We start from the raw sequence: 13,272 nt of genomic DNA, 5'->3' as shown, positions 1-13,272 counted from the left end.
ATCTCATAATTTTCCAATCTCTATTAAGTTGCTGGTTCACTTTCAAAGTTGCCATTTACTTTTAAAACTCAAATTTTTCAGCAAGCAATTCAACATCTCAAATTCAATCCTTTAAACATTCTCTAAACCCAATTCCAATCAATCATCAAATAAATTCATCACCAATACAATAATCATATAACCAGCTCAACAGCAACAAATCCAACATAATCCATCAGGATTCAGCAATCCATCAAACAGTTCACAATCCACATAATCAATCAATATCACTAATCAATAATTCCAGTCACACTTCATAGGCACAATTTAGCATCCATATCATCAATTAATCACTCAAAACAATTAAACTATTTGCAATTTAGTCAATAAACTTTGTGGGCATTCTTACATTAAAACTGTTTAATTAAACCCCCTACCTCGATGTCGCAATCGCAAAATTTAACGCAACAGTCCCTTTTATTCCTAATTCGTGGCAGCAACAGCAACAGTGACGCAGATGACCTTCCACAGCAGCGACGTTAACAATAATCGCAGTAACAGTGGCTAAATCAATACAGAAACATTTGTAGGTGTTCTTCCAGGACAGTAGCTGAAACAGTTCACAGCAGCAACGATTCTTTCAGAGAATCAATCGTAACAGTCCACAGCTGCTGCAACTTAATTAGTAATTAAAGAAAATAAAGAAATGAAGCCATAGCAGCAGCATCACGGTGACTACAACAACAGGGAAGATAGCCTCGTCCTCTACCTCGGCTCGTGATTTCGGCGGCAGCAGTGGAGCATCCTTCGACGGCGATGGCTAAGAGAACACCCACCACCAAGCATTCTTCTCCTCCTCTGGTTGTTCACGGTTTTCTCTCTCCCCAACCTAATCGATGACGCAGCTTCGGAGATGATGGTGGCTGTCTCCATGGCGACGGTTGCTGCGAGCTCGACGGCAGCTGAACTAACGGCGGCGATAGGCAGGCGAGGTGCAGCGACTCCCTTCCCCTCCTCTTCTCTTCTTCTTCCCATTTTCCCCTCTGCTTCTCGTTTCTTTCCTTTTCTCTGAACGTATATAGTGTTCGTTTTGTGAAATTAGGGTATCAATTAGGAAATTTGTGGTATTAGGGTTAATATTAGGAATTTTTAGGACTAGCGTAAAATATATACGAATGATATAACAATTTTACAAAATATTTGTGATAGAATAACCATTTAGAATTCAAATATAATGCTATAAAGATTACTTCTAAAATGCATAAGATTTTATTCTATCAATCTATTAACGAGTTCATATAATTATTTCTAATTTAAATTATAAAGTAAGCATACGAATCACATTTTATAAAATACAGTTAAACTCGAAATATTAATTATCTAAATTAAATCATAACCTTTCATTATTTTTCTATCATCGAGACTTTAATTTTAATTTACATAAAATAACTAATTAAAATAAAAGTTGTACATAAATATTAATTGACTTAAACTTAGAGTATTTACAAAAATCCATTTAATCATTCCTAATAAATTAATCTCTAAGTGCTTAAACTAATAAAATAAACCATAATTTATTAATAATAGAAATTTCTTAAATTTAATTATATAACACTTCCATTACTGAATTCTAATTTGAAATTATATAAAATAACCAATTATAAAAATTTACACAAAAATATTAATTAACTTAACTCCAAATATTAATAAAACTAATTTAATTATTCTTAATTGATTAATTTATAAAATAAGATATCAAATTAATAAAATAAATCGTAACCTTTTAAGAATAAAAGTTACTTAAATTAAATTATACAATTCTTTCTTATTTTTTTCAATTACTAAAATTATACAAAATATTCCATTATATAAAATTACTTAATAATCTTAATTGGTTTATAACGAAATTATCACCGAATCTACTTAATTATTTCTAATAAAATAATTTCTAAAATTATAAAGTTTAAACTTAATAAGATAAAATCACAATTTATTTATATTTAGGTTTCCAAACGCGGGATGTTACATTCTATCTAACTTACAAAAATTTTCGTCCTCGAAAATTGATATAAGATGAAGAAAAGATTTATATTCACATCCTCTTTTGAATATTTTAAAGATACCAAGAAAATCATATCACATAAACATAGAAGAAAATATACTAGGTAATGCAAGAGTTGAAAAAATAACTTAACACAAGATAAATTTTAAAATCCAAAATCAAATAGGCACAATATTCGTTCAGAACTTTTAACAAAGCATGACCACTTCCTCTTGTCGCCTCAAAACTCCACAACTCCTTATAACTTCGTATACTGACCAGATTTACTTTCCGCACGTACAAATTGCGTCCCTAAGAACTAACGCATATAAGGAATACGAAATATGAGAAGATAAAGACAAACGGCACGAAAGATTTATGCGAGAAATTGGAGGAATACTCAAATTCACAATTGAACAAGATGGTATTTCGCAAGGATTTGAAGGAATACGTGAGATCATCAATAATCATGGATATATATAAGCAATGAAATGGAGCATAAAGGGAGTTAGTTCAAAGCCTAGGAAGAAATTTTAAATCGAACAGTTTCAATATGAACATTATTAGGAAAAATAATGCAACAATTTAGAACAACTTCAATTTAAAATAGAGGAAATCAGTTTATCTTTTTCAAAAGAAAATATATAAATCCAACATTTTCCAAAAGTACTAAACTAAGTATAAATAATATGTTATAACAACAACAACAACAAAGCCTTGTCCTACTAAGTGGGGTCGGCTACATGAATCAAACGACGCCATTGTGCTCTGTCATGTGTCATGTCTACAGAGAGACCATTTACATGTAGATCTCGTTTGACCACCTCATGGATGGTCTTCTTAGGTCTTCCTCTGCCTTTCGCCCCTTGTCCATCTTCCATCTTATCCACCCGCCTGACTGGATGTTCTATCGGTCTTCTTCTCACATGTCCAAACCACCTAAGACGTGATTCAACCATCTTTTCCACAATAGATGCTACTCCAACTCTCTCCATTATATCTTCATTCCTTATTTTATCCAATCGTGTATGATTACTCATCCATCTCAACATCTTCATCTCTGCCACACTCAGCTTATGTTCGTACTCCCCTTTAGCCGCCCAACACTCCGTACCATAAATCATAGCCGGTCTTATAGCGGTGCGATAGAATTTACCTTTAAGTTTTAAAGGCACTTTTTTGTCGCATATAAAACCAGATGCACTCCGCCATTTTGACCACCCTGCTTGGATCATATGATTTACATCCTGTTCAATCTCTCTATTATCCTGTATGATGCACCCAAGATACCTAAAACTTTTAACTTTTTGTAGGGTGTTTTCTCCAATCTTCACCTCTATATTAGGGTTTTCCCTTCTCGGACTGAACTTACATTCCATATATTCCGACTTGCTACGGCTTATGCGCAGACCATACACTTCTAAAGCTTCTCTCCATAACTCCAACTTCTTATTTAGGTCTTCCCTTGACTCTCCCATAAGGACGATATCATTGATGACAAGTCATCATATGATAGTTTTTCAAGCAATTTTGCACTTGTTTCATTAGGTTTTATGCAATTTCTTGTATTGTAAGTTAGTAATTTAGAGTGGTATTGCATGGTTTCTTTGAATCAATCAATCACCCTTTAATTGATACTAAATCATGAGGTTTAAGCTAAATTTAATTGATTTTTAAATTATTTATAAACCTTGTGAATTTGGTGATACTTTGATTGGTTGTTTTGATTACTTATAGATAAAGAAAAGAAGAAAATAAGAAAGTGTAGCCTAAGAAGCGTGGCCCAAGGAAGAGAAAAGTGTGGCAAAAGAAACAAAGAAGCGTGGCACAATGAAGGAGGAAAGCCACAATGCTCTCTCCAAGAGCTTAGTGCTCTCCAAGGGAGCACAATAATGAACCAAGGAAGCAAGGCTTGGATGCTATGCTCTCCTTGAGAGCTGAGCACAATAATGAACCAAGAAAGAAAGGGGAGAAGCATGATGCTCTGCTCTTGTCAAGAGCATTATCGGGGGCCTTCCAAAAATAAATTCAAAGAAAAAGTTTGCTAGTGAAAGCCACAAGGTTCGAACTCATGAGCAAGGGGCTTAAGGGAAGCGCTACCCTTACAAGAAAATAAGCCAAAATTGGCTTGAGTGCACTCACAAGGATTCGAACCATGCACCTCAAGGAAAAGAGGAGGGAGGCGCCACTTTGTGCACAAGAGAAAGGGGCCAGCAACGCTTCTCCAAGGTTTCAAACCAGGAGCCTCTCCCTTAAAGCACCAATGCTGCGCTCTCAAGGAGAGCAGAGCACTACGCTGGTGCTGCCCAAGCTTGGCATGCTACAAAGGGCCAAGGACACAAGCCATGATGCTGCGCTCTCACCAGGAGCAGAGCAGACTACTGGGAGCAAACACCCATGGGCCAAAAATTGAACCAAAATTCAATTTAAATTAAATTCTTCACCAAATTAAAAGGCCCACTCCAAATTCTAAAATTCAAAAATAGGAATTGTATAAATAAAAGCTAGTTTGATTTAGAAAGAACCTTTTTCTTCTTTTAGAATTTTCACTTGTAGTTTTGAGAGTTTTTACTTTGATTTTGGATCTTATAGAATTGGGAAGAGAATTGAGATCTCTTCCTCTAGGTTTTCTTGTATTCTTTTCTGCAAAGCTTTGTTTGAATCTTGGGTGGAGAATTGAAGAAATTCTGTTTCAATCTCACCTTGAGATCTCTTTGTTTTTACTGCATAATTCTAGAAACTGTGATTTGAATCCAAATTCTGTTTAGTGCTTTCTTTTACTTCTTCTGCAATTTAATCTTCTATTTCTTTAGAAATTGTTCTCATTAGATCAAGGAAGGATTTGAGATCTAGACTTGTTTTCTAGTCTCCTACACCCCTGAGATCTTCAATTTCCCTTTAATTACTGCAATTGAGCTGCATTCTACTTTCTGTTTGGTTTTCAAAGTACTTTTCCCTTTTCTTGTTTAAATCTGCTGCATCTTAATTCTTCTTCTATTTCTTTACTGATTGTCATTTACTTTTTCTTGTTTAATTTCTGCAATCCCGAAACCCAAATCCTTTTATGATTCAAGCCATTTACATTTCTTGCACTTTAAGTTTCAGTTATTTACGTTTCTTGCAATTTAAGTTTCTGCAATTTATATTTCTTGCACTTTAAGATTCAACTCTTTTAATTCTTCTGCACTTTAAATTACTGTCAATTATCCCTCTCCCTTTATATTTCATGTAATTTAGCTTCTGTTGGATACAAATCACTCAAATCAACTCTTGTTCGCTTGACTAAATCAACCACTAAACTAAAATTTCTCAATCCTTCAATCCCTGTGGGATCGACCTCACTCACGTGAGTTATTATTACTTGATGCGACCCGGTACACTTGCCGGTGAGTTTTGTGTTGGATCATTTTCCATACATCAAGTTTTTGGCGCCGTTGCCGGGGATTGATTAGATTGACAATGATTAAGTGAAGTGGAGGTCTAGATCAAGCACTTTTTCTTTTCTGTTTCTTTAATTTTTGACTAACACACTACTTGTTTGAATTTTCGCTTAAGCTAACTAAAACATCACTTTAGCAATAAAGTGAAGATTTCCTGGTTCTCTGGTTTTGTGAGATTTTTATGATTGGTTTGTATGTCAGGGACAAGGGGAGCTATACTCACCTTTTGTGAATAAGACGAAAGAACCCTTCGGAGGTTGAGAAGAGTAGAAAGAGGGAAAGGCATTGTTGGAGAAAAGGATTCAGAAGAAGAATTCCAAGACATGGAGGAACACTTAACAAACCCAACAAATCCACCAGCAGGAGCAGCCAACAACAACAACAATTCACCTCAGAGAAGAGTTTTGGCTTTCTATACATTTGCAAATCCTAGACATTGTGGGAGTAGCATTCTTACCCCAAATGTTAATGCAAATAATTTTGAATTGAAGCCATAACTCATCACCTTGGTTCAAAATAACTACTCCTATGGAGGAGTACCACTTGAAGATCCGAACCAACACTTGTCTACTTTCCTAAGGATTTGTGATACTGTCAAAACCAATGGTGTGCATCCTAACAGCTACAAGCTACTGTTATTTCCATTTTCCCTCAGAGACAAAGCTACTCAATGGTTGGAATCCTTCCCAAGAGACAGCATCAACAATTGGGAAGATCTAGTGAGCAAGTTCCTTGCCAAATTTTACCCGCCTCAAAGGATTATCAGGTTGAAGACTGAAGTACAAACATTCACACAGATGGATACTGAACCCATCTATGAGGCATGGGAGAGATACAAGGCTCTAATCAGGAAGTGCCCTCCTGAAATGTTCAATGAATAGGACATATTGCAGAATTTTTATGAAGGCTTAACATTGAAATCTCAGGAAGCTTTGGATCACTCAGCAGGGGGCTCTTTACGATTGATGAAGACTGCAGAGGAGGCCCAAAATCTCATTGATATGGTGGCTAACAACCAGTATTTCTTCGCTCACCAAAGGCAACGCCAACCATCACAAAGAAAAGGAGTAATGGAGTTGGAAGGAGTGGACTCAATCCTAGCTCAAAACAAAATGATGCAGCAGCAGATTCAGCAACAATTTGAGCAAATGGCCAAGAGGATTGATAGCTTCCAAGTTGTAGCAGTCAACACAAGCCAACCATCAACCACATGGGGGCAAGGTGAAGAAGCTTGTGAAGACCAATAGCAGGAACAAGTGAATTACACGTACAACCAAAATTCTGGGCCAAATGAGGTTTATGGTGACATTTACAACCCCTCCTGGAAGAACCACCCCAACCTCAGATGGGAAGACAATCACACTCAGACTCAACAGTCATGGCAAAGGAATTCAAACTAAAATAGTTGGAAAAACACAAACCACAACAACCAGTAGAATAATAACCAAAATACATACAGAAAACCACAAAACACTTACCCCAATTCTAACCATCATCTGTCTAATAACCAAGCCACCAATCAAAATACTTATCATCAACCCTCAACATCTCACAACCAACCAATCTCACAAGACTCTCAGAGGATCACCAATTTGGAGCTCTTAATGGAGAAAATGATGAAACACCAAGAGATGACAACAAAGAACCAGAAAGCTTCCATGAAGAATATGGAGAGACAGATTGGACAGCTTTCTAAGCAAATTGCTATTGAAAGGCCATCAAGTTTATTACCAAGCGACACCATTCCTAATCCAAAAGAAAGTGCAAAGCTATACAGCTAAGGAGTGGAAAGATATTGGTGGACAACAAAGAAGCAACCAAGAAAGCTATGGACAGCAACAAAGAGCCAACAGAGAAAGTGGAAGCTAGCAACAAGGACATGACAACAAGCAAAAATGTCCCAGAAAAGCTCAAAGAGAAGGACAGCTAGCCACACAATTCAAGGGGAGAAAAGGAGGAACAAACCCAAGGACAGCAGCAAGCAGAAAAGAGCTTTACACCTCCACTGCCATATCCCCAAAGATTCAACAAAGAAGCAAAGGATCAATACTTTCATAAGTTCCTTGAGACTTTCGGGAAATTGGAGATAAACATTCCACTGGCTGAGGCACTAGAGCAGATGCCTCTAAATGCCAAATTTCTGAAAGAGCTTATTAACAAGAAGAGGAGTTGGCATCAGAACGAAAATATACTACTCAGTGAAGAATGCAGGGCATTAATTCAAAAAGGGCTTCCACCCAAACTTGAAGATCCTGGAAGTTTCCTTCTACCTTGTACCATCGGCAGTATGATCATCAACAAGGCAATGTGTGACTTAGGGGCTAGTATCAATCTGATGCCCTCATCTCTGGTGAGAAAGCTGTGCATAGAGGAAGTGAAGCCAATACAAATGTCTCTAGAATTAGTGGACAAGTCAGTGATCTGTCCTAGGGGTGTGATTGAAAACCTTCTAGTTAAGGTGGATAAATTCATATTCCCTGCAGACTTTGTGGTCTTAGACTCAGATGAGGATGAAGGTGATTCCATCATACTTGGAAGACCATTCTTGGCCACAGCTAGGGCCATTATAGTTGTGGAGCAAGGAGAGCTGACCCTCAGAATGCATGATGAAAGCATCACTCTGAATGTATTTCCAGAAACACAGCTCATTGATGAAAAGAAGAATTGCACGAAAACTGACAAGGAAGACTTGCAATGGAAGGAAGGAATCAATAAGACAACCCGTAATCACCTTCTGAAGTAAGAAACAGACAAAACAACAAGAAGAAAAGAGAATGAGACGATGCAGAGTGATGAAGGAACTCAAGAAGAAATTGAAGTGTTGACCACTAAGAAGGAAAATCCCAAAACAAAGTCCACTGTCAAAGAAGAAGGATCAACAAAAAGAAGAAAGAAAAGCAAGAAAAAGACTCAAAAGGGGTGGAAGAACAAGAAAATCCCAACTGAGGGGTTCTCCAAGGGTGATGAAGTACAGTTGATCTATCAACAGTTAGGAACAAGCCAGCAAGCCAATGACTACTACACAGTTTGCAAAATACTCTCACTTGAGCATGCTGAAATTGAGCATCAAGGAACAAAAAGGAAGCTCACAGTGAGGGGGGACAAGCTGAGACACTACAGTCATCAACCACCATAAAAGGGGGGTCCAATGTCAAGCTAATGACAATAAAAGAGCGCTCCATGGGAGGCAACCCATGATTTAAGATTCTTGTTCGTTTTAAATTCAATAAATTATGACCACCTTAGCATGATTTTGAACTCTATTAGACATACTTGACAGATGCATACATTATTTTGAAGCACATGCCAAACTTCTAAGTTTGGTGTGCTTGACAGCACACAAAATTAGCTTTTCAAGCATTCTTAGACCACATGCTTAGTCATTTCGATGAAGTATATAACCAAACATTAAGTTTGGTGTCTGCATATGTACTAATTTTCAGAAGAATCATTTTTTGTTTATAGAATCAAAGTCATGCATAGATGGATCATACATTGTTCATTTCAGGAATTTATGATAGAAAATGAATTATATCTTATGATGAAGGTATCAATTGTGATAAATTGCTTGCATTTGACATTAATCCCTTAGCAAGAGACAAGTTTAGTGTTCACCAAACCTTGGGTCACTAAGTAAGGGACACAATTGATCTTTTATGACTAAGAAACATAATAAATAATCTAAGCACTCACCACTTTATCACCGTGCTACAGTTGTGTCCTAAAGCTTACCATTTTGATTTAATTAGGAAAAAGAAGGTTGAGGTAAAGACAAGACGAAGACATGGCTATGACAAGCCAAGAGAGAAGGGTCACATGTGCCTAGAGAGGTGTGTCTATCTTGGAAAGTAAAAATCTGCATGCTAGCCACCTTGGAGGACGAACCTCATGCAACCAATGGGAAGAGAATCCTTGTCAATCCTCAAGAGAACATGCAAGTCGTTCATCTCATGAAGTTACTATGTTGCTTAACTCAATCTCCACCCTTCATAAGTCATGACCGAATCCCTCTTCAAGTATGGTCTTTGTCCAAAGCTTTAATGCCTTGCCTATAAATAGGTTGGGACATTTCTTGCATCACATGTTCCTACAAGTCTTCCTCACAATCATAAGCCCTTGTTCCACCTTGTGCAATCCTAAAAACGTCCCATTTCCCTCTCAATAGCAACATTTCTTTCTTCGTCCTCTTTGCACCACAAAACCATACCTCAACCAACCACAAATCCACCCTTGCCTCTTCCTTCTAATTGAATTTATGGCTTCATCAAGTTCAAGGAGAAGACAGGGCAAGGAACCAATGGTAACCGAACCCCCATCCTATGATATAAGAAAGTTTAGATCTTAGTTTCATGAAAGAAAATATCATAGGTTCATGAAAACAAAGCATATCATTTATGAGAGGGGTTTCGAGCTGAGGGACGGGGAATACCCCATCATGAGGCAAATCACTAGGGAAAGAAGGTGGGATCTTCTATGCGATCCTCTCATCAAGATTAGTGCAGTCATGATCAGGGAATTTTATGCAAATGATGTGAAAGAGAGCGAAGACAGTATCCCTTACAAAAGTTATGTTAGAGGAGTTGAAGTGGATTTCAGTCCAGCATCCATTACAAGAGTCCTGAAGTTAAGAACCATAACTTATGAAGAGCTCAGCTATGAAGCCAGATTGCAGGAAGAGAATGACCCTGATGAGATCTTACAGGGGATATGCTTGGAAGACACAGACTGGGAAAGAGATTCAAAAGGAATCCCAAGCCACTTGAAAAGAATAAATCTCATTCCTGAGGCCAAGGGGTGGTATGAGATAGTAAGGAGATCTATACTTCCTATTGGAAACACCTCAGGGGTCACAATCAAGCGAGCACTCTTGACATATAGCATCCTACATGGAGGAGAAATCAACCTCGCACAACTCATAGCCAACAGTATTCAAGAGATAGCTGAAAGCACAAACAAATCAACTAGGCTTGGTCACCCAAGCACCATTCTAAGGCTATACAACAAAGCTGGAGTGATCTTTGAAGATGAGGACACAGAGAAAGTAAAAAAGGGGAAGGGAATCACAAAAAAAAAAAAAAAACATGGAAGGAATTACTGAGGATGATGATCAAGAAGAAAGACCCCAAAGGAGAAGAAGATCAGAAGAGGAGGAAGAGCAAGCTCACGGTGCCACAGACATGAGTCAATTACAAAGAGCTCTTGAGGAAATATCACAACAAAATGTGAGAGCATAAGAGCATTATTCAAGGCAACAAGAGCAATATCTAGAGCACCGGGAGTAATATTTGAAGGATAGATAGCAAAATGAAGCTTGGCAGCACCGAATGGAGGAAACACAAGCAAGCTGGCATCAACAAATGATGGCTCAACAACAAAAGTTCCAAGCAAGGATTCTTGAAGGGCAGAAGGAATAATCAACAGAATTCCGAGAATCATATGATAAACTGTACCTGAGCCAAGCCAAATATGGGGAATATACTCACAACTTGTATCAGTGGAAGAACATTCATCATACCATTGGAGAGACTAGACAAGTACAGCGAATGGAGCATGATGAAAATACACAAGCAAAGTTGGATTATTTGACCCACTGTATGCTAGGACTAAATTCACAAATTAAACCATTTGAGCTGTGCCAAGACTTAAGAGACCGACAGAAAGCAAAGACCCAGCATTATACAGACATGATGTATCAAAGATTGGAGGCAGCTAGGCTCTCAGGTCTCATAGATCCTATCTGGGATAGAAGGTGCCCTAGTGAAGAAGTTCAAGACTACTCCAAGCTCTGGAAGAGAAAGAAGAAGAAGGGAGAATCAAGCAACGACCAGGGACATGACAACTAGAAGGTGGTGAAGTTCTTTCATAATTTCAAACTAAATAAGGAAGATGTATATCTGAAACATGATATGCCTTCAATTGCTCTTTGTTTTGCATATGTTTTTTTTGCTTGAAAGTGATCTGCATAATAATTGTCATCCTTCATTTGCTTGAATTTTGTTTTGTTCCCTTTGCTGTTTGAATAAAAGAGAGATGTTTGAATTAGAAAAGTAATTGTTCAATGTTGCAAAAGTTAGAATGAAAGTTAGTAGTGGTATGTGTTTGATTAAATTGTTAGCTCATAAAATAAATGCTGCATAATGACATGTTCCTTGAAGCCTAAGCTAGTTTGCTATTATAATGCTTTCAATTAATGAAAGTCCCTTGAGAATGAATCAAAACAAAAAGAAAAAGAAAAAGAAAAGCCAAAAAGTGGCAAAGAAATAAACAATAAGGCTAGACACCAATAGCTTGGACCCTAGGACACATGCCGGTGGTGTTTTTGTACTAGGATATGCTTGGACAAGTAAGTTCTAAGGAGTATTTCAAAACTTGGCCACTTAGATCAACTGATCTGGGATTGCCAACTGAAAGTCCACAATAAAGAGCAACCTAGCTACAAAACATTTAGTATTCCAAAGAGATGCTGGGCATCAATGATCCTAGGAAGAAAATGTGAGCCATGTGTCTGTGGTGAAGAAATGCTGAGCAAAACTAAGCAAAAGGCTGCTGCAACATTTACCACCAAGCCTTCAATGAACAATAAGCTCTAAGCAAAAATAAAGAAGGAAAAATTAGCAAGGGAAGTAAGCAAAAAGTAAAGCATTGGAGCAGCAACCTTAGTGAACCCTTGGGGAAACATTGTTTATTTAGCAGTAAGTAATAAATGAGCTACCATTGATCTGCATAAAACCCCATGAACCAAATTCAGCTATCTATTAAATAAGGACATGCATACTTCTCTATTTCATTCTATCTTCTCTTATGTTTAATGCTTGCTTGGGGACAAGCAAGTTTTAAGTTTGGTGTTGTGATGACAAGTCATCATATGATAGTTTTTCAAGCAATTTTGCACTTGTTTCATTAGGTTTTATGCACTTTCTTGCATTGTAAGTTAGTAATTTGGACTGGTATTGCATGGTTTCTTTGAATCAATCAACCACCCTTTAATTGATACTAAATCATGAGGTTTAAGCTAAATTTAATTGATTTTTAAATGATTTATAAACCTTGTGAATTTGGTGATACTTTGATTGGTTGTTTTGATTACTTGTAGATGAAGAAAAGAAAATAAGAAAGCGTAGCCTAAAAAGCGTGGCCCAAGAAAGAGAAAAGTGTGGCAAAAGAAACAAAGAAGCGTGGCACAATGAAGGAGGAAAGCCACAATGCTCTCTCCAAGAGCTTAGTGCTCTCCAAGGGAGCACAATAATGAACCAAGGAAGCAAGGCTTGGATGCTACGCTCTCCTTGAGAGCTGAGCACAATAATGAACCAAGAAAGAAAGGGGAGAAGCATGATGCACCGCTCTTGTCAAGAGCATTATCGGGGGCCTTCCAAAAATAAATTCAAAGAAAAAGTTTGCTAGTGAAAGCCACAAGGTTCGAACTCATTAGCAAGGGGCTTAAGGGAAGCGCTACCCTTGCAAGAAAATAAGCCAAAATTAGCTTGAGTGCACTCACAAGGATTCGAACCATGCACCTCAAGGAAAAGAGGAGGGAGGCACCACTTTGTGCACAAAAGAAAGGGGCCAACAACGCTTCTCCAAGGTTTCGAACCAGGAGCCTCTCCCTTAAAGCACCAATGCTGTGCTCTCAAGGAGAGCAGAGCACTACGCTGGTGCTGCCCAAGCTTGGCATGCTACAAAGGGCCAAGGACACAAGCCATGATGCTGCGCTCTCACCAGGAGCAGAGCACACTACTGAGAGCAAACACCCATGGGCCAAAAATTGAACCAAAATTCAATTTAAATTCAATTCTTCACCAAATTAAAAGGCTC

At 37.7% G+C, this 13,272-nt stretch overlaps 1 protein-coding gene across 1 annotated transcript; it reads left to right on the top strand.

The window, feature by feature from the left end:
* Positions 1-7,579: 7,579 nt before the first annotated feature.
* On the top strand, positions 7,580-8,203 carry LOC148570774 (uncharacterized). Its single transcript, XM_088507159.1, has one exon. The coding sequence runs from the start codon at positions 7,580-7,582 to the stop codon at positions 8,201-8,203; it is 624 nt and encodes a 207-aa protein (XP_088363285.1).
* Positions 8,204-13,272: the final 5,069 nt, after the last annotated feature.

The sequence above is a fragment of the Arachis ipaensis genome, chromosome B3 (genome assembly GCF_059453495.1).
Source record: "Arachis ipaensis isolate K30076 ecotype BB chromosome B3, ASM5945349v1, whole genome shotgun sequence".
Taxonomy (NCBI): Eukaryota; Viridiplantae; Streptophyta; class Magnoliopsida; order Fabales; family Fabaceae; genus Arachis; species Arachis ipaensis.
This window is presented reverse-complemented; position numbering and strand designations above follow the sequence as displayed.